Here is a 24,712-nt window from a genome sequence, read left to right as displayed (position 1 = left end):
TAAAACGTTGACAAAATACCTGCTCCACATGCCTTAAAAGGACAATCAGTTAAAATACAAAAAATCCCCTTACTCCCCTTTTTATAAGCAGAACAAAAATTAAGAAGTGCTGTTGGCGATGGTCCATTGTTCAGCTGGTGCTGGTATACAATATAACTACATAAATAAATGTGCACACAATACTTGTAGTACAACCGTAATAACAACCTATACAAAGCAGTGTCGACAGCAGGAGTCGCCACTTCTTCAATTGATTTTGACAGAGGCAGCTCGGAACGAAACAAAACGGCTTTGTTGGTGGCCACTGGCCACTGAACACTGGATGTATGTATAGGAATGTGGAACGGGCAGGGAACAATTGGCACAATGGACTAACAGAATAACGAGGGGTATTGTAAGGTACGTATTGAATATTGAACTGATATTGGCTCCTATCGGCATTGGTATTGGTATTCACAAACAATCGTAGCGAGAAAAAAACAAATAAGAAATTAATATCGTATCAATTGAAACCAGATTCGATGTCGTTGGTAACACATGGTGGCTGGGTCTAAAATCTACGACCAATTGGCAGACATATAAATTTTCAAATGCCAACAGCAGGATTTTATGTTTATGGAACAATTTTCAGTAGGCTTTGGATTGAAAGTTAAAGCAGTTTGTGTAATCTGTTTAGTTACACTCATTTTTATTTCGTAAGTCAACGAGCTGAATACAAATAAAAAAATTTGAAAAATTCAAGTGGTTGCACAATGTCAAACCTTCAAGATGTACCTCTTACCGAGCCAGAAAACATTATACCAACCACTAATGATAGTACAACTGACAATGACACAAGCGGCCCGAAAAGCAATTCGCTGAAACGCTTCTTTAAGCTTGGCAAGAAAGCCAACCCTACCCAAAATTTTGCCGAGGATGGAAACGAACTGGATGACGAGGTCAACAAAGACACCGCTAAGCCGGGCACCATTAATCGCTTATTGACACGATTGAAGAGCACTTCAAAAACAGGTGACAACAATGGTATCTAATATTGACTCTAGCAACTCTGCGTAATGTCAACTTTACAGAGTCTATCGAGCCCTCAACCAGCACCAACCCGGACATGGAGGAGACTTCTGGCAAGCCCGCGCCAAACGCAAAACCCACATTGAAGTCATCGATATCAACCTATTGGAGGCATCTTTTCCATCGCCAAAAGGCGATCAACAGAGAAGGCTCCCATGATCATCAAGATTTCCCAGAAACGAAACAGGAGGCAATCGAGCTGAACCAAGTACAGCAAACTGAACCGGCTATCGCTGAAATAGGTTTACCAGAAACACCAGTTACATCGCGTGAGACCATAAAAATGATTGGGACAGAAAAGTCATTAGAAGAGGAGGTTCAAATGCTCGCCATTTCTGATGATATAGTGGACAAAAAGGAAGCCTAGGTCAAGGCTTCAATCTACTTAAATTTATTGTTACCCAATTTGTAAGGGACTGCCAGCCGTCTGCCCCACACACACATACATACACATGTACACACATATAGGTAAAACTAGTTCGTCTGCAGTTCAGCTTCAAATTATAATAATTAAATTTAGCATTTTAAAAAACCTGAATATGATATTAATGTTTATTTATATTTGCGACTACCCGTCACATTTTCAGCTTGTAAACCGATTCCAATTTGTCTGACAGTCAGTTCACACAGTTCAGTTAAATCTGTTGTTAAAGTGACTCCCGGTTTTGATTTCTCCCCTTTTTTCGGAGCAGGTTAAAGGGTGCCACGTAATCCAGACAAAAGTCCTTACCAACCCCTTGCGCATACATGTTTTTTCACTTTCCAAGGAAGCCCTAAAATGAGACACCCTTCAGTCTCAACTAAAAAATTCCAAGTGTGTACTTAATTGCGAAATATCATTAATTAAAGTATGAAAAATAAACAGCAATTTATTAAATAAGACTGCTGCTTAGAATTTATTTTTTAGCCGAAATTAATAAATAAATAAATTAGTATAAAGTTGGAAAAAATTTGAATATCTGATCTCAATTGGTATTGTTTCATCCTCAAAAATTCGCAACGAATATTGTAGATTCCACAAACTTCGACTTATTTTTTTCCTAACAATTTTTAGGTAATTTAATTAAATATTAAAAAATATATGAAGTGATATCTAATTTTCTTAATATACAGAAGACAAAATTTACATATATAGCATAGTCCATCTGCTCACATGCAAACTTAATTATTCCCTTAAAATTATTCCTCACAAAGAGTAAAATATAACCTCTGGAGACAAGCAATTTTCAGGATACTATGCGCTGGAGACGGGATCACCGTAAATGACATAGTATATTTTGGAACAACAAAATCAAAATTAAAAACATGACTTTCTGGACATAAATCTGATATGAAATGACGACATGAAAATACCTTATCCAAAATATATCGGAGAATAAATAAAATACAATAGAGAACGTTGCAGTCGGGTGTAACCGACTGCGAAATGCTTTGATACCTTACGTAACACCAGCTGATAACAGCTAGCAAATAACAGGATGGGTGTAACCAAGAAATACTGTCCAAGTTTGCCTTTCAAATTGCGGTATCCATAAGCTAGTAACGTTTCCTCGAAGTTTGGTAACTGCAGCTCTTAAATTACGGGAGATCAGAGATAAAATCATAAGAGAAGTTTCCTAGTAATCCTATTTCCAAGTTCGGTAAATTTAGCTCTTAAATTACTGGAGATATAGGCGTTTGCAAATTTTTGGGCGGGAGTGGACGTGGCCAAAAAAATGTTTGGAGTACGATGTTAGTGATCCGGATGTTCCGGATTTTAGAAGGGGTGTTAGTAGCAATATACCTTTCAAATTTGGTGACTCTAGCTTTCAAATTGTGTACGAAATATGGTCTAATCGATTTACACAACAGGTCTGAAAATTTATATGCGATTTCTTGGAGGAGGTTACCAGCAAGTTATCTTCCAAGTTTGGTCACTCTATCTTCAAAATTGTGGGAGATAGGCGGACTTATCGAAGTACACTCTCCGAAATATCGGCATTAGCGATTATAAGCGCAGGTGTGGGCGTGGCCATACACATTTGTTATCGGCTTTTAAACATTTTTAGGGGGCGTGGGCCGTGGCGGTGGAGGTGGGCGTGGCATCTGACTATCTTTGAAGGATATTGCCAACAACCTACCAACTAAATTTTGTGACTGTATCTTTATCGATTTGCGAATATCGATCTTATCGTATTCCTAGCCCGCTGATGGACGTGGCACTCAAATTTTTACACTTTGTCTGACGCGGGCACAGACCAGCATGCGTTCCAAGTTTCAAGTCCCTATCTCAAAGGGTGTCGAAAAAAGTTGCGTCCATACAGACGGACAGACAGACAGACATGTCCGTCACGGACATTGCACAAAACCAATATACTATGACACCATCGGTATCAAAGTATAAAAAAATTGTAAAAAAAAAAAAAAACACTTTAGCTGGAGCCAGCCAAAAACATCTTTTAATTTTTTTTTTTAATTACCCATATCTACACTCACATCCATATGTACATACATCTGAATATGTAACTGCACTTTCAGTAAAAGCATTTGTTTTCCGGCACTGTGTAAAAGCTCGACTTGTTTGATATAATTGATAACTTTTAAATATTTTAAATTCTGAATATTCCTAAAATTCAATGTCGACAGCAGACTAACGGTATATTTCCAACAGTCTACACAAATACTTGAAAAGTCTCCGAAAGGCAACTTGTTGCATTTGCTGAGAACAGATGGAAAATATTTACAAACATTGCGCAGCAACTGCGCAAACGCTAGTCGAAGCCAACTGATAAGGAATGCGGTAAATATTTACATGCGAGACGACCAAAACAAACACTTGTTGTTCTCGACCGGCTGTTGAATTGATAAAGCAGAAACCGCGGGTACGGCAAAAATGTGAAGTAAACATTGAAAATGCGCATGTCCCAGTTGCAGCTGGTTTTTTGGCCCGCTTTCGGGGTGAGTGGTAATCAGCAGTAGGAAAAGTGGGTCAGCACATACCCAACACAATTTTCCAGCTGTAAATTATTTTGCATTTCAATAAGAAAATGTATTGAAATCATTATAAAAATACATTATAAATGATAGTTCGTCTAAACAAGTGAATAAAATTCAAAAGTCGTATATCAAAGGTGCCAAAAAAGCCATCTAATTGAAACACCTGCAACAGGGTCTGGCATCAGTTACGAAAAATTCTTCTACAGATACACACCCCATATTCAGAGAACACATACAGAACTCAGTTTAGTTATAGAGATTTTTCTTTGTGGTCAAGGTGCGCAGTGCAACCCGTAAAAAATTGCAAATTTATTGAAAAAACTAACAAATTTCGAGGTAAGCTTATCAAAAACACAAACTCACAGCTCCTGACTCTGCCAGGCATATGAAGTTTATACTTTTTAAATGAAATTGCGGATGATTTGCTACATTTTGCAGCATCAGCTTTGTGCTTACTCATATTACGCAATGACCAAGGATAATATAATTAAATATGAATTTTTCAATACTTTATTGTGAATTATAGAATGCGAAGTCGCTGGGCAGTAGTTTCGGCAATGCAAAGGACTTGTCTGATATAATGACTGGTAGCTTTAGGGTGCAACTCATCAACATGGGCACTCGCGCTGCCGCCTGTAAGTATACCCCAAATAGTCTCAAGTGGCAAGTTTGGTTTTATTTACGCTATGCGTCTTTTTGCAGTTCAGGCAAAACTGAGAGCCCTTCATGAATACCATGTACGCCTATTGCACAACGTCTTACCTGCGCCCTCTGGCGTCGATATTGCTAACAATATCAAATACTTTTCTCAAACTCTATTAAGTAAGTGTTAGCTTAGCCTATTGACGAGATTGATTAATATATATGTGAATATTTTGTTAAAGCTGTCCTTAAAGATGTGCGCACTTCTCCGCACGAACTTATACGCGATCCACTCGAAGATCCCACACGCATGTCTGCCTACCCCAATCTTGAATATGGCAATCTCTATAATGCTTTAACTATGCTCATCGATGTGGCACCTTGCATTCAGTATGGACAAATCGGTGAGAGTTATTTGTAGTTATATTAGAACCATTTTTAATAAATCATGTATTTTTACAGTTTTCGGCAAGGCTTTACTACAGTGTCTAAGCTGCATATTACCCTTTCTCGATAAGGACCTTATTGATAACCTCCCCTATCTAGTTAGCTCTACTATATCTGTACTACCGCCAGCTTTGCATCAGGATATTGTCAATGCACTGTGCTATTATATCTTACCATTTACTATAAGTACGTTAAGCTTTCAGTCATATACAGCTTTTAGTCTAACCTGATTTTAAAATGTATCCCAGCACGTCGCAGCGCCGATGAGCAAGAGTGCCAAGCCTGTCAATCTGTCTCCTCTGTCATCATAATGGTTTTGCAGTATTCCAAAAATCCAGGTAAGCAGTAATTAAGTATTTCGTACATAAACTGTTTTCGTGGTGACTGTTTAGCAATTAAGAAAGCTTAAATCATCATAGTTATATGTACTTAAAGCACAAAGTACTTCAGATAAACCGCCGGAACGAATTCGAGTTGAAGGCCATTTAAAAATGTTTTGTTTTTTTTATTCCACTGGCATTTTTCATACACGGTTATTAAGAGGAAGTTTAACTTAATTATATAGAGCTTACAAGAGCGTAGCCAGGGAAGGTCTGAATTTCGTAACTGGGACCAAATTGTAATTTTTGTTCAATTTTAATTTTAACAACGTGGCGTCCGTGTAAAGTTCCCTGCCCATTCTTTAAATTCATCCACTCTTTCAGCACACCATTGTCAACTACTCGAGTGTCTGATGACTCTCAAGCATAATGTGGTCAAGGATATACTGTGTGTGGTCGCTTATGGCACTGCTGTCTCTCGATCCTCCGCTGCCAAGCTGCTCTTCTACTACTGGCCAGCCTTCGATGCCAATCTATTTGATCGCAAGGTTCTACTCTCCAAATTAACCAGTGAGTACACAAATAGTGAATATATGATAGAAATAAATATCTTCGGGCTTATTCTATTGAACAGATGATCTAGTTCCATTCACCTGTCAGCGTGAACATTGCCCCAATGCCGGAAACGCTGAGGCGGCCAAGGTGTGCTATGATCATAGCATCAGTATCACCTATGCCCAGGACTGCCCCCCGCCATTGTATCTGTGCATCGAGTGCGCCAACGAGATACACCGGGAGCATGCAAATCTGGAGTTTGGTGACATTCTACATCCCATGCAACAGGTGTCCATGGTGTGTGAGAACAAAAACTGTCGCTCCAACGAGAAGTCCGCCTTCTCTATATGCTTCTCAACCGAATGCGCCAGCTTCAACGGCAATCATCCCATTCGCTACTGTGCCCAATGCCACAGCAATCGTCATAATTCTCGACGTGGCGGTGATCATGTTGTTCATCGCAGCCTGCAGCCTGCTTGGCAAATGGACCCAGAGATGCAAATGCACATGGTCGAGTCGGTGGTTAGTTTGCTGCGCGAGGCCAAGCCCCTGAACTTTGAGCCTGGCAAGGAGTCCTCCTCATCGGAGGCAAAGAAGAACGGCTTGTCCATCACGCCCGACAACATTTCCCTCGAGGAGCGCCAGATGCTGGGTCGCTATGGCATTTGGCTGCTAGTGGGCCGTTGCACACCCACACCCGATACACCCGTCGAAGTCCTGGGTCGCATTCTAAGCATGCTCTTTCATTGGTTCCATGTCACAGCCTATTCATACGATGGTAACGACAAAACCAACTAATTATTTTTGACATAATATTTGATAATTTTGTGGTACTTCCCTCAAGCTGCCGGTCAGATTGAGAGCACCATTGAGAAGCTGAAGGTGGATCACGTGTGCAATTGGCTAAAAGAGATTTGTCGCATACACTACAATGTGTTCATCTCCTGTCTGCTTCCCCATCCGCCAGAATACGCCCGTGTCGGTGGCCACTGGGAGACGCTAGCCTCACGCACCAGCCACCTAAAGGAGGGTCTTCAGCGATTGATTTGCCTGGTACCGTACGAAGTGATCACTTCGGAGATCTGGGACTATGTGATGCCGCACTGGATGGAGGCCATCACCAACGATGTAGCCGAAAAGGAGCTCAACGAACTGAAAATTGTACTGAGCAAGATACTCGATCCAGAAATGTCTCCACTCGGCTTCGATGCAAAGACCATGTACAATTTTGTGGCCATTCGGTTCGAGAAAACGACGGCCAAGGTCCAACAGCAGGCTCTTCACTGGCTCCAGATACTCACCAAGCTGGAAATACTTATCCCACTCGTCCAGCTCTTTGCCATGTTCGGCGATGGAGTGCGCATCATGAAGTATGGCATACAACACGAGCTAATGCGAGAAAAAGAGAAGGATCCCCAGGCCCAGCAGCAGCAGCAGGCCAAGGCGCCGAAGACGCCATGCAAGGAGAGCAAGGCCGAAATGGCCAATCCACCCAGACGTAGTTCCATTTGTACGTATAAATGTTGCTAATAGCATTTGCATATCCCTATAGAAAAGACACCACCTGTCTGTTTGTCTGTTGAAAACCAGTCTCTCAGCTGTAGCTATATTTATGAAAGTTAAGACACATAGCTGATATTAGACCTTTCAGTTATAATTAGAGTGATTGTTAGTAATAAAACAAAAGATTGGTCACCTCCCTAGAATTTAAAATTGAAACACCTAACTGAGGTTAGAGCTTTTATTATAATTAGAGGAACCCTTAGTAATAAGCCTCCCTAGATTTGGAAATTGAGACACATAACTGACTTTTACTTTTACTTATAAATAAAATGATACTTAGCAATAAATTCCACCCTAGGCCAATTCATCTTTCATATGTGTGTTTTTTTAAATTTTTATATTATAAATATTACTGAAATTACCTTGTTTATGGTGATCGCTTATACAATGTAAGTTCTTATATGAGAAGGTATCCAAGACATCTTGAGCTACTCATCAATCACTCGAAAGTTTTTTGATTAAGCCCTTCTTTTTCCCTGTTTTTAATGAAATTCTATGCTTTTAGCACCTGTTGTGGAGGATGACTCTGGCAATACTTCGGCCATATCGGACGATGAGGCGCCCACCAATCGTCATACGGAGTTCTCAACGGATGCCGAACACAACCTCACCTGTTGCATACTCATGCTGGACATACTGCTGAAGCAGATGGAGCTGCAGGATGTGGAGCAGCACATGGGGATACACACCAGCGTGTGTGAAAACGTCTCACGTTTAATCAAATGCATGGTGACTGCAGCCCGGGTGGGTCTAAGTAGTCACGTATGTGCGTTAAAGGTAGATTAAAGGTTAACACTCGGTCAATACTTAAAATATTAACTAGATACGTTTACAGGTGGCAGAGTGTGCTTACTGTGAGGCATCCACTATGTGGCATCAGCTGTCGACCAAGTTGGTTGAATTTATGGCACCGCTGAATCCCGTTAGGCCACCCGATGTAGGTACCCCAAGAATGATTACACGCTTAATAATCAACACTCAATACCTTAGGTGCCCATTGAAGATATAATTGAAGAGGAGAAGTCATCCCGCAAATCGCCGCCGGAATCTGACAAGGAGAAATCCCGGGAACGCGATGTTTCGCTCTCCATGGCTCCACTGCCCATTCCACTGGGTCCACTCGGAGGGTTTGCTGGTAAGCCAGGGTGTGCCCGAACATATTTTAGTTAATTCGAGACATTTTTCGGAGAGACGTACTTGTCTCTAAAGTTGTATAACCAATACAAAACCCAACCCCATATAAATACTATTAACTAGCCACTGTTAAAGTAATGCAGTCAAAGTCACTCAAATGTAGCTAAAATGTAGTCTGTACATCATTGCCTGCACTATATGCAGGCAGAAATGAATGGTATGACGTCTTTAAAAGCGTCTTTGTAAACAAGTTTCTTAGTCCAAAACCCACGTTCAAAGCGCATTTAAGGCCCTTGTTTCTAGTAACCTGCACTTGTTATGCTCTGTAAAAAATACCATAAGCCCAGACCCGATTTAAATGACAAACATACGTATTGTACTTAACAATAAATAAACAAGGTCAAGACTAATTCCAAACTTGCTACACTTGTCAAACGTAACAAATTAAAAAAAAAAGATCGTTGTTGAAAATGTAAATTGCCTAAATTCCAAACATATACAATTTTTCGTACTATAAAACATTTTCCATTTTTCTCATTTGGCTTTATTTTATATGTCTATCTTGCTATCTTTCTCTACATAAATATGTATATCTTTCTCTCTCTCTCTATCTCTAACATATTCTACGCGACCACTGTATAATATTTACTAACGCTCGCTCGCTGTCTCGCTCGCACACGCTCTTTCTCTCGCGTACCAACTGTCTGTCTATCTCTGTCACACACTCTGTCGTAACAATCGGTCTATATGATGAACTATTAACTTGCTCTCTTAAACAATAAACAAACGTCAATTATTCATCAAATACTAAAAACTAAAAATTTACATTTTATCAATCATCAGATATCTTTAAGCTAGATCAATTCTTTTCAGACGATGGAAAAATTATTATAATGGCAGGTGATGCACCAACAAGCAAATTTTTCATTTCTTAAGAAAAAAAAACGAAACACAAACCAAAAACAAACCACAAATTAAAATAATCGAATATTTGCATTACATTATTAACATTGTTAATCAGTTGAAACATTTCGTTACAATTCAAATAAATTTGAATACTTTATACACACGTCCCACACGAAAACAAGAGAAGACGTTACCCACAACATAACACCATATCACCTCAGAACAGACAGTAAACAAAACAAGCCACTCAATCCACCTACCCAAAAAAAAAAAAAAACACTTCTACCTAACTATCTCTGTTTAGCTTTCTAGCATATACTTTAGCATACAAGCTTTTACATAGATGAACTTCTAAGTAGTGTTTACATTTAAGAGCCGCATTGCTGAATTTGGTTACATTTTCATTCGGTTCGGTACAAATACCTCACACAAATGCGACTTTCACTACACTACTACTAAATACAAAGTCCACACCGATACCAAATACTAATCGCACACCAGCGTTGCCATGAGTGCCTTGAACTAATTTTGATGAGCTATAATTCTTTAGGAATTTTCTTAGTAGAATGTGTGTCTGTGTCTGACCAGTTTAAAAAGTGATCAATTGAAATCAAAATTTTTTTTTATAATTTTTTGATTAAATAAAATCATTAAATTGATTGGTGTATTTTTGATATGTCACAAATTCAACTGGACATACATCGACATTGGCCCTAATTGGAAAATGAAAATTTGAAAAATTCAAAACCTGCATGTATTCTTTTTCAGTGAATTTTCAAAATTTTTTGCGTGTTCCATGATAAATGAAAAACAAATTTAGGATTTATACTTATGTGTATGTACTTGGATGCATGCCCGAATTAGTGAATGCAATGAGTTATATTGACCATTTAAATGATTTCGATTTAATTTCTAGCAGAGTTGTGCAACTGACGACCATTTTCGGATCCAAGCGATTACTAATCTTAAATATATTTATATGTTCTCATTATCAAGGTCCTGTGCCTGTTGCTGTGCCCCAACCCGAGCCGCACTCTGTGGGCGGCGTACTCGTCCATATGCCCCACGTTTGTTCCGTATGTATTTGAAAATATATCGCATAAGTATTATCAAAACTTTTATACTATTAAGTTCCTTGGTTAACAGCCTTTTATAGCCAATAACATTTTACTTGAAAGTTTTCATATACTAAAAATAACACAAGAAATTAACCAATTAAACAGCAAATATTATGCGTTTAAATAGGTATTTAAGAACAACACCCTATATTCTATGAATATTTATAATTAATTTATTACAGCAACAATATAATTCCAATTAAAACTGAAGATTTCGTTAACTTACGCAAACATTATTATATTTTCTTTGACAATCGAATTAAGAATTGAATCTTTTCATTTCGAAATTCAAAACCGTTCAAAAATTATACAAAACTTTTCATTTCTTCATATATTTTTTATAGAATAACGAAAATGGGCATTCAGTTGATAGTAATGAATTGAGAAAAGTTCACGCCACAGACGAGGTACTTTGTGCATTCATTAACACAATCCAAATTAAATTCAAAAATCAAACAAGCAATACTTTAAATATTAGTTTTATTATTTGGCTGATTAAAAACCCTTCATACAATTCGATATTTGTATAATTCGATTTTTAATATATTCTTTTGATGTCCAGAAAAGTGTACTCTCCATGTTAAATGTATATAAAATTGTACAGCGTGTTTCTCCTTATTGCTTTGATTACAAAAATTCTTCCTACATTATTATCAGTTATTTTATTTACACATATGTCAATATAAAAAAAAAAAAAAAAATAAAAAAAAAAAAACATTTAGTGTGATGTTTACAAAATTTTCTACAAATAAAACATCAATCTTATTTTCTATAAGCCACTCAAATATAAGAAAAAAAAGCTTTGCTGTTTTTGTAAAGTTTCTTAGTATTTTATTTTTAACTGCACTAGGCTTCAAAATAATTACTTAATTATTTACAGTGCTTTAAAAATACACAGTGTTAAATTTTTCGTAGACAATTAATAGGGCATAGTTTAAATTTTTAAATATATTTACAATTAATAAAAAAAACTGTTTTTTTAATACAATCGGATAGAATTTGTTTTTTCACTTAGAGAAAGAAAGGCACTTAGAAAAAGAACCACACGTATTGTTCATAGAACACTTTTTAAGATCACAAATAGAATTTTTGCTGGCATACATATTTATACGCCACATTATATATATATATATATATATATATATATATTTATATATTATATTATATATATAGACAATTATGTGTTTTAGATTTTTCTATTAGGCTACGAAACAAATTTTCTTAGGCGACTGCATAGCTTTAAATAATACATAGATTAATTAATTATATTTTTCAAGTATCTTTTCACTCCCGTGTCTCAAAGTATCTTGTATGTGTGTGAAAGTAAATTATGAAACACAGCAAACGGAAAAATTGTAATCGATAATTTGTTAATAAATGTACATTTTATTTATATAATTCTCAATTTTCCATCAATTTTAACATGTAAATATTACGTTAATTTTAACAATCTATTTATACGTACTTTAAAAAACTTTTTTCTTTGATTAATGGCCATTGTTGAAGAGCATGCTCAGTGTATCAGCACCGTCACATTTTCTTAATACCAACACCAAGCAGTTAAAAAATGTACAAAATACCCTTAATGCACAAATACTTGTACCTTAACGACTTAGTGCAATTTTACATGTTCTTGTGTAATCATTTATGTAAACTATAACTATTTTTTAACAAAACCGAAAAAAAAAAACATTAAATGGATGTGTAAGTTTAAGCGATCAACGTTGCATTTCTCTATGTACATGTGTACTTTATGTGATGAATGTAATCTAACGTACAGCCACTTAATCTAAAATACAGTGTAAATATGTATACTACGTACTGCAAAGCTGTATCCAATATTAGAAAGATGCTTCACCTCAATTTTGAATACTTTACTATCTAAATGCAGATCATGACGGCCACAGTAGAAACAGTTTCAGAGCAACTGGATCTGGCCTCTATCCTACCCACGGACAGGGCCATAGCACGCTCCATAACACTATCAGATGCGGATGTGGGAAGTGCTAATGTCAGCGTGACCAAGGCATCCGTGATGGGTGAGAATGGTGCCAATGGCAGCACAGCTGCTGGCGGCGAGAATGGCAGCGGATCTGACGACGAGGAAGAGGAAGAGGATAGCGATGATTTCTGGCACACTTCGGTAGGCAAGTTCAAGTTTACCCTAGATCAGCTGCCCCAGCCGCTGCAGTATATACACCAGTTGCTCACGGTACGTATAAGTAATCTAAATACATATCTATATTAACAGATGTATATGTACATGTGCATACAACTATTTGCGGACTGATTAGTAGTAGTAATAGTTTCCTTTAGAGTTGAACTAGCTGAACACTAGTTCTGTACTTTTTCTTATGGTTGAAAAGATAAACTTTGTCATTTTCATCCTTTGTCATTTTCATCCGGTCACGGACATAATTCATTTAATTTGAAGCAAACAGCTCGATAAATTACAATACCGGCTGGAAGCATTTTACTCAATAATTAACCTTCCTAAAGAAAATTCTCCTCCTGTCACACCACACTTTTAATCACCTCCAATAAATTAAGTCTCCATCAAAATGAATGTAATTTCACTCAAAAACACCTTCAAGGAACAGACCAACGATTTATGCTTGTACTGTACATGACCACTAATTAATTATTATCAAACATTCAAATGAAAATCGAAAATATTAACCATTGACCTCTTTTTAATTAATTGATTCTAAAATATAAACAATGGGTACGATTATTAAAAAAAAATAATATCCTCTATGAAATAATTTCAATATAGCTAGATAGCTAACTTTAAGTGTTTTCAGTGAAGTCATGTTTTCAGTCAGGCTTACTTAATTATAAAAGGTGGTCTCAGGAGTTATTTTGAGGTACCAGCCTGAGGAACACCTGAGTTCGATAGAGTTAGTCTGACAATTGAATGGAGGCAGGTTTGCTTTGATGTGTGAACGGAATGACAGATAATTTGTATTGTTTTGCCTGTCTAAAAGCATTTTGAGAGAATTTCCAATCCTAAATAATAGCTTATTCAATTTAATCTTTATGACCAAAATGACTCTTATGGAACGTCTGATATTTTATTTAAATTCTTAGTCACATTTTCAACAAAATTAAAATAAAATATTTAGATACAAGCAACGGTAAAAAAAAATGTTCGGTTAATATAAAAGACTCTGTCAATTTTTTCGACAACGTAAATCGAGAACACCTTAATATAGAGGATGTAAATCAAAGTATTCTGGTATACTATTAACCAAACTTTTCTGCAGGAAATACCCACAATTAAAAAACCCGAGATACTCTATTATGTACTGCAATGCCTCAAGACAATGGCGCTGCACGGCGATGCTTTAGCCAAAGCAGCTCGGGAACAACGAGGCTTCTTCATATGGTGCCAGGAGAATTTGTTGATCAAAAAGTTGGTGAATGACGCACACTTTTGCATGAGTAAATCGATTCATTTGTTCACTCTTTATCTACACAGTCTTTGGGAGCTGTGCAATGCGGAGCACTCACACATCTGTCAGGTGTGTGTGCCACTGCTGCTGCACTGCATCACATTGCCACTGGGCTCCGATGTGTTCTGGCGAGTGGTGCAGGAAGCCTTCCACGATGTCGATTGGCGTGTTCGGTTCACGGCAGTAGAACGAGTAACCGTGATTACACGTTTTATGGATTCGACACCGCTGCGCTCTGAGGTGGGTCTGCAAACGGCATTGGCTACCGCCTTCTGTCATCTGATCGCCAGCATGGATGACATCAATGTGTATGTGGCGCAGCGGGCAACTCTCTATATCGGAACCATACATGATACGGCAATACGGTCACTGCTCTTCTGCTTGGAGTCGCAATTCGATCTTTTTATTGTCGATCGGCCGGTGGTGCTTCAATCTGTCTATCAGCTGCACAACTCCCTATCGGATCGCAAGATGCTCGGCTGGGAGTTCTTTCTCAATCGCTTCGATACACTCTTCGTGGAAGCGCAAATCAATCTGGAAAAGTGCGGAGACATTTCTTATCTCCGAGATCTGCGCAACTCCGACAATGGTAGCGAGGCGCTCTCGGCCAAAATACTAAAGGCCAGAGAGGCACTCAGCCAATCAGACACTACTGGCAGCATGGCCAAAACCCTCAGCGCCTCCTTTGGTACCAAGTGGCCCTACAAGAGAACCATGTCCGCTCCAGCCAGCATGGCGCCCCGTCAGGACTCCAAGTTCGGTAAGCTCTACCAATTGAATCCCTCAAGAGTATTTATTTACAATTTCAATTTGCAGTGCCCGAGAAGGAGAAAATCTATAATCGTCAGGTGTCGGCACCCATACTCAAGCGGAAGACTTCGCGTTTTGGATTGGGTCAGTTCCTTGGCACTGGTAGTAGTGCCAACCAAAATTCAGCCAACCATAGTGTCGCCACCAGTAGTAATACATTGCATACAAAATCGAAAGTAACAACACCCTGTCCCGTACACCAACAAGTTCCCCATCAACCCACCCAACATCAGCAACACGCACACCCATCACACCAATACCAATACCAACACCATCCACACACTCACCAACATTATACTGGTAGTAGTGCACAAGTAGCGACGTTTGCCTCGGCTCATAGTCAAAGTCACCAGTATTTAGTGCATTGTGTACCGCCTAGTCACCATAGTCCAATGCCAACGCTGCAGGAAGCCGAGACAATGCTTCGCTTCCAGGCTGCACAGCAGCCGTTTCAGCACCCACCAACGACAACAGCGTCGCACCAAACGATCGCCGAGCAGTTCCGTGCCCCAGCCCCAGCACCAGCAACAACAACTGCAGCAATAACAACAACAACAACAACAACAATATCGGCTACGACCAGCGCCACTGCGGGTCCCACCTTTGCCACCTCGTTTCACTCCCATTTCCAAAAGCATCCCTCGGCGCCAAATTTGCTGCCGTCTCAGCCCGCTGTGGTCGCACCCAGTCCCAGTCCCTCGGCACTGGCCTTTCCCATGCATTGCACATGTGATGTCGCACCGCATTCCGGTGTCAACATTGCTGGCACCACGGGCAGCACCACGGCCAATCCAGGTAGGTTGTAGAGCATGTGTGTCCACTTATCAAGAAATCAACAAATCAAATTTGCTGTCTGTGTTGTCCCTCCCTCTCTTTTTTCCGCCAAGCTATATGAGCTATATGTTCTATGTAGATTGTATAGTTCACAAAATTTATGAAATTGTATCTGACTATATTTTATTTCAATAGGAACATTTTCTGTCATTTTATTGATTCCAAATAGAAATCGATAAAACTGGTATCGTTCAATAAATCATGAAAATTTATCAGTATTTTCAGACACTTTGTGAATAATATAATGATTAACGTTGGCTTGCCAACGTTTTTAATGTTGCTTTTACTTTTTTTATGTGAGCATCTTTCAGATCTTTTCAGTCATGAAACATTTAGAATGGGGCATCATTATCATTTATAGTTTTCTATGTGGTTTGTATGTTGTATAAAACTTTTTTAAATTTTACATCTTTAGTTTCTGGGATCTATTAAAATTTTGAATTTAAACCAAATTTTTATTTTAATTTCAATTTCAGAAGCGATAGAAAAAAGCGCAGGAATAATTATTTTCATAGCAACTAAAAGAAAAAAACCTCACTAACATACAAATTTTTTAAGTGTTGCATTATTGAACTTATTTAGCATACACATATTCTAAGTTGTATCCCGGACATCAGTTAGACTTGTTTTGAATTTTATATTAAATATCTATTGTCCTGTCTTATTTAGTGTATAAAAATTTGTTATGATCTCAGGAAGACATAATATCACAATTTTAAAAAGTAATTGATTCAATAATTTTCTATACATTTTATTAAACAAATATCATTCTTAACATTCGAAGTTTCAGTTTGTCAATTTTATTTAATTATTTTATTTATATTTTGTTTGCTTATTATATCTATTTTTATTTTATTTATATTTTTATTTAATTCGATTATTCATAATTTTCTTAAATTTTATTTTATTTATTTTTTTAAGTAATTTCTAAATCAATCATTTAATTTTAAAATGTTTACGTTTCAATTCATTAAGCGCTTTTAGCTTTAAGTTTATGTTAACATTTTGTCACTTAGAAAATATTACGTTTGTTTATTTAATAATAAACTTTCAATTTTAAATGTGTAAATGTTGGACGTTAAATTTGTTCTTAGCATATCAGTATTTATAGAAATGTGTATGTAACTTTGGCTTCCACACAAAACAAAATCATCTTACGTGTACCCTTCCGAACTGGTATGTATGCTCTCAAGAACTATTGTAAACTTAATGTACAACAACTCAACAGACAATTTTCGAACTGTAACACTTGTGTATATATTGAAACGTTCATATACACCATGTTATATATAAAAACTTCAATCTATTTGTGCAATTGGCATGTGGCTGTACAACAAAAAATATTACGAAATCGATGTTCATTCCTTAACTGTATAATTAGAAAAATACATTTGATCTGATTTGAAATATTATTAAATTCCATTTAGATGGACATATCCACTCACTGGGTGGTCTAAACGACGACAATCTTATCGGCCTGCTCAGCCGTATTACGGAGCTGGAGGAATCGGACCGGGAGACAATTCATTTGCTTGTCTTTATGCTGATGCAGTTCATGTCCCGAACAGATCAGGCCTTTCCATCCGAAGATAAGCCCGTCACCCGGACACAAAATATTGTATTAAAGCATCTGTTTTTACTATTGGGTCACAATCAAATCGACAAGACATTCCACACCACACCCGATTCATTGCGGTGAGTTACGATATCGAACTATTAATATTAAAAAAAGGAATATTTTTTTAAATTTAAATTTTCGATTATATTTTTAATTTGTTTTTTACTGTTCGTTTTTTTTTTTGTGTCTACTGATATTATTCGACACTAAATAAAAAAAATATAAATGAAATAATAAAACTCTTTTTAACTCTTGACAGCATTTCAGCCGTTTTTAATGCTTTTTTAGCAAATTTACCACAAGTCTTGGACCAGAATCATCTGATTGGAGGTCTCATATTGCCGTCTGTCATGCAGATCATTCTGTATGCACCCAATCCCACAAACACTTCGGGTGAATCCTATCAGAATATTGTCTTTAATTACTCATTGTGGAATCTGGAGCAGTATCCGCGTCGCAATTGGCTCTTCACGCTGCTCGTCGTCCTCTATAAGTACTCCTACACACAGCCACCGCTCAGTGGATATATCATCTCGGCCATTCGCATGATCATGAACAGCCTCCGTGGTCATTTCCATCAGTGCCGACGCATTCCTACCACCACCATACTGGATATACATGGCGGCGTTGGCGGCGTAGCCCGTTCACGTGATGTTAGCCAGCCCTCGCTGGGTACAGATCCCGATGACAAGGAGGCCAGTCCGCCGGCCAGCCCCATGTTTCCATCCGAGGGCACCAGCGCCGCCTCCAAGAGTAAAGGTCAAAATGTCGCCTTCACACCCAAGCTGCAACACGCCTTTCGCAAGTACAACGACTCCAGTTTGGATGCAGATGAAACCGAATCCGAACTGGTGGCCATACCCGAAAGTGATCTCTCAGACAGCACACTACACGGCAGCAGCGCACCGGTAAGATTATCTTTATAATATTTTAATAAATATCATAATGGGAAATATTATTTTCACCTATTATAAAAAGGACGAAAATACTTTGCTTTAGGAGAGAGATTTTGAAATTAATTTTAGATGATTTGCTTAAAAACAATACTCGTAATGTCGTAAAAATAATTTTTTTTTTTTTTTGTTTATAGGGCTCTTTTGATGACACCATACATTTTGAAGACGTACTGCCAACAAAAATAGAATCGCTGCGGAATCGCCGTCCCATGGAATATTCCGAAGAGGTAAATGCCATTCAAAAGCTTCTGAAATATATGTTTATACCCTGAACAAAAGGGCATGATGGCTTTGTGAAAATGTATGTAACAGGCAAGAAGCACCTCCGACCCAATAAAGTATATTTGTTCTTAAACAGAGACAGATAATAACTTTACACTTTAGCGAATTTCAGTAAATATTGATTTCGGATAGCAATAAATGCCACAATTTTAAAGTCAGAGACTTCTAATTAATTTAAAATATACATTGACATATATAATAATTGCCCAATAGCTGCCCCCATAAAGCTCGGATATGAAAGTTATAGCAAGTGTGTACTGTTAATTATTTATTCAATTAGCTTCATTTTAGCCTGCCTTAAGAAATGAGAGCACTTGCTGCTTAACTTTGAGTGTGCAAAAGGGGAAATTTGGCAATCAAACTAAAATATAAATAACAGCTGGGTTCAGAGTATATCGTAGTCGACTACAGCATTCTTATATTTTACTTATCAATTTCAATCAAATGCAGAAATCTACAAAATTGCACAAGTCGATGATAACCACCAAAACGGGTGACACATACTCCACAAAAATTAAACACACCAGTGAATCCGTCAGCACCACCGTGGTGACCACCCACACCCGTCACAGTCTGCAGGAAGGAGTGCGTATGATTGTGACTCCGTTGGTGGGCTCGGAGACAACGGAGACAGCCATTGTCAGTCCGCCCGTAGATGTGCATCGTGCAGTGACCGTGCGCAACAAGTCGCTGGAGAATGCAGCTGCGTCCACATCGAAAATGTTTGCGGCAATTGCCACCAATCATCTGAAAGCGCTGGGTGCTCTGCAGGACGTGCCGACAGGAAGCTGTAAGCACGGCTCCAGCAGTGGCAGCGGCAGTCGTTCCATAAACGGCAGCAGTGTCGCTCCAGCGTCCAGCGCACCGGCAACGGTTGGAGTTGTGAAGCCAATTGGACGCCATAAGACTATTGTGGAATGCAGTGCCGGCACGTCCAGCTCTTCGGCAGATGAGGCGCGTCAGAAGAAGTCGCACACCAAGTCTCTGAAACGCACGGACACGTCATATGGCTCTCCTGATTCACCGCTGTCCAAGATGAGCGTTATGCCCAATCCGTGTGATGAAGTTGACGCCAGTCTCTTGCCACCTCCGAAGAACATTGCAGCGCTAGAGATTCCAACGCCGGAGCGGCTGCTGCCTATTGGCACACAGGACACGGTAGCCGCACTGGTGGAGCGTGTACGCGACGGCCTCAATTTGCCGGATATCAGTCACCTGAAGCAGGACAGCTTGGATATGTCCGAGAGCACCAAAGACGATGTAACGCCCAACAGTCGCAACAACTCGCCTCGACGCCTCATCAAACAGGTGGCCCTCGAATCGCCGCCCAATCCAAATGCACCCGCAACCGCTCCTGTAACAATGACAGCAACTACAGCAGTACAAGCTAAACCACAGTCGCAGATGCAGTCGCAGATGCAGTCGCAGCCTCCACAAGACCTACACACATCCATTTTAAAGAATGTCACCCAGGATCTAAAGCAGCTGCCCAGTCAGCGCCAGCAGAATATGGCGGGTCCCTCGACCACATCCAATAGCATTAAGCGTCCGAGACAAAAGCTGGCGCCATTTAACGTTGACTCCAATGCCATACCAGACATACGATCGCGTTTCGCCGGTTCCTGGCCGCCGCCACCATTTCAGCCAGCCGAGGAGCATGACGAAAATGGGGAAGATTCACCCGATATCGCAAATGGGCACACAACGCACACTACACACGCCCATGCGCCACGTGGGGTGAGTACGAAATCTGAACTCTCTGACAGACGCATGTGGTCCCACATAACTTTTAATATGGCTTGAGATATGATCAATACACAGATCAAACAAATAAGCTATCAAATATAAGCTACCAAGAAGATTGGCGGTGTAGAATCTTATTATTTAGAACTTAATTCACTTTTTATACCCACTACAAATTTGTCAAAAGGGTATAATATAGATTAGTCTGTTACAGGTTGATGAAATCGATAAGTAAGTAAGATAAGTATGTTACAGGTTGAAGAAATCGACTCCGACTCCGTAAGGTGTATTTCTTCTCGATCGGGGCTAACAAAAGTCTAATCGATTTGCATCGTCCTTCTATCTGCCTTATTAGTATAAGCTCCCGTGTACCATAGGCATACCAAATATATTTCATTTTGTCGATAACTGTAAAAATATAGCCTTGTAATTCATAGACAATATACCAAGACATATTATTGATATAATTTCATTAAGATCGGATAAGAAACAACAATTTTATTCAGGGAATAAGCTATTAGCGTTAAATCATTTCTGCTTAATGTTTAAAGGTTTTTTGTTTTATATTATAAATCTTCATTTATTTATTCACTTTTCATTTTATATAATTTAACTTGTAACTTAAATTTAAATTTTAAATTAGATTTAAAAAAATATATTGCCTAAAATTTTTAAACTTGGATTCAGGGAATAAACTATCAGCGTTTTTTACTCTGATTGGATTTTTTCAAATTTTCCCCTAAATATTCAACATATTTATAGTGTTTTGGTTTATTATAAATTTCAAAACCTTTTAAAAATTATGGACTGCTTTTAGTTCACATTTTTATTATTATTAGGGCTCAAGCTCAGCGAGAGTAAGATCTATTGTCAAAAGAAATCTCTAAGAAAAGCTGCCTAGACTAGACTATTTTTATAATCTTTTAATTTTAAAAAAATGTCGTTAGAAATTTTAACGCTTTTATTTAATGAGACATAATTTTAAAGAAGTGTTAACTTTAAAATTCTATATATTAGATAAATTCGGGTTATTTATACCAAAGTTAATATTTAAGTGTAAAATAAATCAATAATAGCACAATAACACTAATGATTTAAAATAATATGGATGCCTTTTCTTTAACATAGAGTTCTCGACGAGTCGGTGACTACACCATTGTGGAACGCTGCTCGGATTGTGGTGCTGTCATCGAGGAGTACACGGATGAAGAGATTGGCATATTCATTGTTATCCTGGGCACCTTTATTCACCGCGAACCGGCCATTGCAGCACCCTTTCTGCCCGAGGTGCTCACCATGACTTCGCGGTGAGTGGAATGTGAAGCGAAACCTTTAGCATTGGTAACTATATTTATACTGTTTGCAGAATTTGTTTGAGCAGCACTCATGCGTGGCAAGGTGAAAATGGTCTGCCCTTGGCTAGTAGCGCCCAGGCCGTGGCCCTGCAATTCATACGTTGTGTTCTGCACCAGCTGGCGCCCAATGGCATATTTCTGCAGGTTTTCCAAACCCAAATGAAGAGTAAGTTGGCCACAAATAATCGATACAAAATAAGAAATATTTTGATAACATCTATCTCTCTCTCTCTCTCTCTTCTGTCCACAGTTAAAGTTCGTCACAATCATTTCCGGAGCATTGCTAAGGCCCTGCAAGATTTCCAGGATCTGAATGCAACAAGTCCCATTTATATGGTCTGCGAATCACTGACCTCAAAGAAGGCGCTGCCCATCGAACAGCTGCCCATCATCTTCCGAAACATGGCCGAGTATCTGCAGTGCATGCCCACGGAGGCTGGTGTCGGTCTTGCCGTCTGGTCCCAAGCCATGCAGGCGATGGAGTCCCTGCTACGCCAGGTCATTGTCATTATGCCCAGTTTGAGTAATGCCGAGTATATGCTGGATTTGATAGCGGCCACACTGCGTCTAAATTGTGTGCCCAAAACGCTGCTCGATCCATACTCAAAGATTATGGCGTACTGTGTGCAGCACACGAATCTGGAATACCAGACACTCTACGATTTGTGCACGCTTAATACACGCTCTTTCAGCAAGGACCGCGACAAGAATTTACTTTGTCGCCAGATGATCTTTGAGTTTGTACAAGCGCTCAAATTTAAGTCGAATATACCCGATCACAATCTGCTAATGATCATTGGATTCGTGCTCCTCGATGCGGGAGGCACCCTGCCCCCCGGTGCATTACCTGGTCTGCCAGATGCAGCGCCCGTCTTGACCACAAATGCGGCCGACTGTTTGAGGCAGTATATTAACGATGTCATCGATTTTCTGGCCGATTTCCACACGCTCAGCAAGATCAAGGTGAGTTCGTGGTACACTTGTATAATAATTGCTGATTAAAAAGACCGACGCCATCCTTTGCAGAATTTTAAGAATGGTCAGCCAAGCACTGGACTAGGCGAGGACACCTTGGGTGGCGTTCTCAAGGGCGCTGTAGCCCAATATCTGGCACTGGAGATGTCGCGGGGCAACAATCGCGATAACAAGGCAGTGTCGCGCTATCTTCCCTGGCTGAACAATGCTCCCTCCTCACTCCAGCAGGGGTAAGTAAAAATATATTCATGCTGAAAATATTTCCCTTAAATTAAAATTTGTATTACATGTAAATGTGTAGTTCTTATTTCTAATGAACTCTTATTCAGACTTGTGCATCCTTTTCAACTTAATTATTAATTGAGGTGGATGTTGTTATAAATATTATATTTACATTTTCAGTGGTGTGACACTCTTTTCACAACCCAACTGATTGATTGTCTTAAAACTTAAAGCTATGATTTATGAATCTTATTAATTAATATCTGTTATAAAATATCTGGACAAACTTTTCGAGCCTATCCTCTATCATTTTAAAAATTGCTCTTCTGCAATGAATGACTCCAACGCAGATTTAAAAATCTGTTTCCTTCCCTTATTTGGAGCGATTTGAAATTTATTAGCTAGAAAGCGAACATCAACCCAAACAGGGGCCACACCAAAATTATTAGACCTAAAGAGATATAGTTTATTCTCTTTATAAAGGGATATAAAATTCTGATATGGGTATCTACAATATCAAGGCTATTAGTAGCATGGTCCCTAAAGAGGACTTTTTTGTCTAAAATAACCCCAAAATATTTCTATTATTTTCAAGATTTTGTCGTAATGAAATAGATTGCTTGGAACCCAAGCTGTGTTAACTTTGATTTTCCATTTATGGAAGCAATTTAACAAGGTTTTTTTTTATATATTTAGTAATCATTTTGCCTTGAGACAAAATAATCCATTGACTTCTTTAACAGTCCCAAGGAGTTCACGGAATGTGTGGGCCACATGCGCCTGCTGTCGTGGCTACTGCTCGGCTCCCTTACCCACATGGCACTGATGCAGCGACGCCAAGAGACGCAGTCTCTGCCACCACCACCGGGAGCGAATGCTGCACCTGCGCAAGGACAACCGCAGGTGGCCACGGTGCATTATCAGCATACGGGAGTCACATACTCGCAGCCTGTGCCGCAGGAGGCATCCTGTCACATTGCCGATCACATACAAGTGATCTTTGCGGGTTTTGCCGAGCAGTCGAAGACCTCGGTGCTGCACATGTCATCGCTGTTCCATGCGTTCACACTGTGCCAACTGTGGACCGTCTACTTGGAGCAGATGGCGCACAACACCAGCAGCAATGCCGAAGGTAGCACACTCGGGGTGCTTTTTGAGTTTTGGACGAAGGTAACACCATGCATACTCCAGCTGGTGTCGCATGGCAGGCCGGCCAACAAGGAGCTGCATGCGCAGCCGAGCGTTGACTTTCAAACGCAGAGTGTCAACTCGAAGCTGTCGGAGATGGTTAACTTGCACTTCCTCAGTTTGCTGGAAGCCCTCAAGGAGACAAACTCAACGGTGCTGGGCAAATTGTTGCCCATGTGGAGCACGGTGCTCTCCTCACAAACACAGCTGTCGGATACGTTGCACGTACGACTGCAGAATGTACGTGATTACGCGCCGGATTTTGAGGAGCAGCAGACCCACAAATCGGAGGCGCTGCTCAAGTGGTTGCAACGTTTGCAATTCAAAATGGGCCAAATTGAGTTGCAAGCCTCAACGGCAACACAGTTTTACTCGATCTAAGTCCGGTTTATCCAATATTTCTATTAGTAATTACCTCTAAATAAAGTTTGGTAAATATGATTGTTAGCACAATGAGGAAAAAAGTTATGAAGTTAATGTTATATAGTGATTATAAATATATTAATCTTTACGCAGAAATAAGATAATGAATCTGCTAAATTCAT

General features: G+C 39.0%; 2 protein-coding genes across 5 annotated transcripts; both read left to right on the top strand.

Moving 5' to 3' along the window:
• The first annotated feature begins 618 nt into the window (after nt 1-618).
• Nucleotides 619-1,606, top strand: LOC6569973. Its single transcript, XM_001996228.2, has 2 exons — nt 619-1,011; nt 1,071-1,606. The coding sequence occupies exons 1-2, from the start codon at nt 753-755 to the stop codon at nt 1,433-1,435; spliced, it is 624 nt and encodes a 207-aa protein (XP_001996264.1). The 5' UTR covers nt 619-752; the 3' UTR covers nt 1,436-1,606.
• Nucleotides 1,607-4,175: 2,569 nt separating this feature from the next.
• Nucleotides 4,176-24,686, top strand: LOC6569985 (protein unc-79 homolog). Of its 4 annotated transcripts, XM_032741753.2 has the most exons (28): nt 4,194-4,380; nt 4,571-4,679; nt 4,747-4,866; nt 4,929-5,090; nt 5,149-5,319; nt 5,382-5,471; nt 5,838-6,023; nt 6,088-6,786; nt 6,853-7,518; nt 8,077-8,348; nt 8,407-8,508; nt 8,562-8,706; nt 9,549-9,605; nt 10,608-10,687; nt 11,074-11,136; nt 12,621-12,941; nt 13,996-14,144; nt 14,211-14,944; nt 15,001-15,789; nt 17,256-17,523; nt 17,706-18,354; nt 18,537-18,629; nt 19,135-20,421; nt 21,556-21,734; nt 21,794-21,948; nt 22,033-22,745; nt 22,809-22,987; nt 23,723-24,686. In XM_032741753.2, the coding sequence occupies exons 2-28, from the start codon at nt 4,625-4,627 to the stop codon at nt 24,546-24,548; spliced, it is 9,210 nt and encodes a 3,069-aa protein (XP_032597644.1). In that variant the 5' UTR covers nt 4,194-4,380; nt 4,571-4,624; the 3' UTR covers nt 24,549-24,686. The 4 variants fall into 4 exon arrangements, with proteins under 4 accessions (XP_032597648.1, XP_032597644.1, XP_032597645.1 ...); XM_032741754.2 differs by lacking the exon at nt 11,074-11,136 and having other exon boundaries at nt 4,198-4,380; nt 15,001-15,078; XM_032741755.2 differs by lacking the exons at nt 4,194-4,380; nt 4,571-4,679; nt 4,747-4,866; ... (9 more) ...; nt 10,608-10,687; nt 11,074-11,136 and having other exon boundaries at nt 8,587-8,706.
• Nucleotides 24,687-24,712: the final 26 nt, after the last annotated feature.

This window comes from Drosophila grimshawi, unplaced genomic scaffold (genome assembly GCF_018153295.1).
Source record: "Drosophila grimshawi isolate 15287-2541.00 unplaced genomic scaffold, ASM1815329v1 contig_545, whole genome shotgun sequence".
Classification (NCBI taxonomy): Eukaryota; Metazoa; Arthropoda; class Insecta; order Diptera; family Drosophilidae; genus Drosophila; species Drosophila grimshawi.
Note: the sequence above shows the minus strand (reverse complement) of the source record. Positions and strands in the feature narration are given on the sequence as shown.

Coding starts and splice junctions, on each gene's coding strand:
- LOC6569973 (XM_001996228.2), top strand. CDS start 753: ATGTCAAACCTTCAAGATGTACCTCTTACCGAGCCAGAAAACATTATA. Junction 1,012..1,070: donor GAAGAGCACTTCAAAAACAG/GTGACAACAATG, acceptor TCAACTTTACAG/AGTCTATCGAGCCCTCAACC.
- LOC6569985 (XM_032741753.2), top strand. CDS start 4,625: ATGACTGGTAGCTTTAGGGTGCAACTCATCAACATGGGCACTCGCGCT. Junction 8,707..9,548: donor TCCACTCGGAGGGTTTGCTG/GTAAGCCAGGGT, acceptor ATCAATCATCAG/ATATCTTTAAGCTAGATCAA. Junction 11,137..12,620: donor AAGTTCACGCCACAGACGAG/GTACTTTGTGCA, acceptor ATCTAAATGCAG/ATCATGACGGCCACAGTAGA.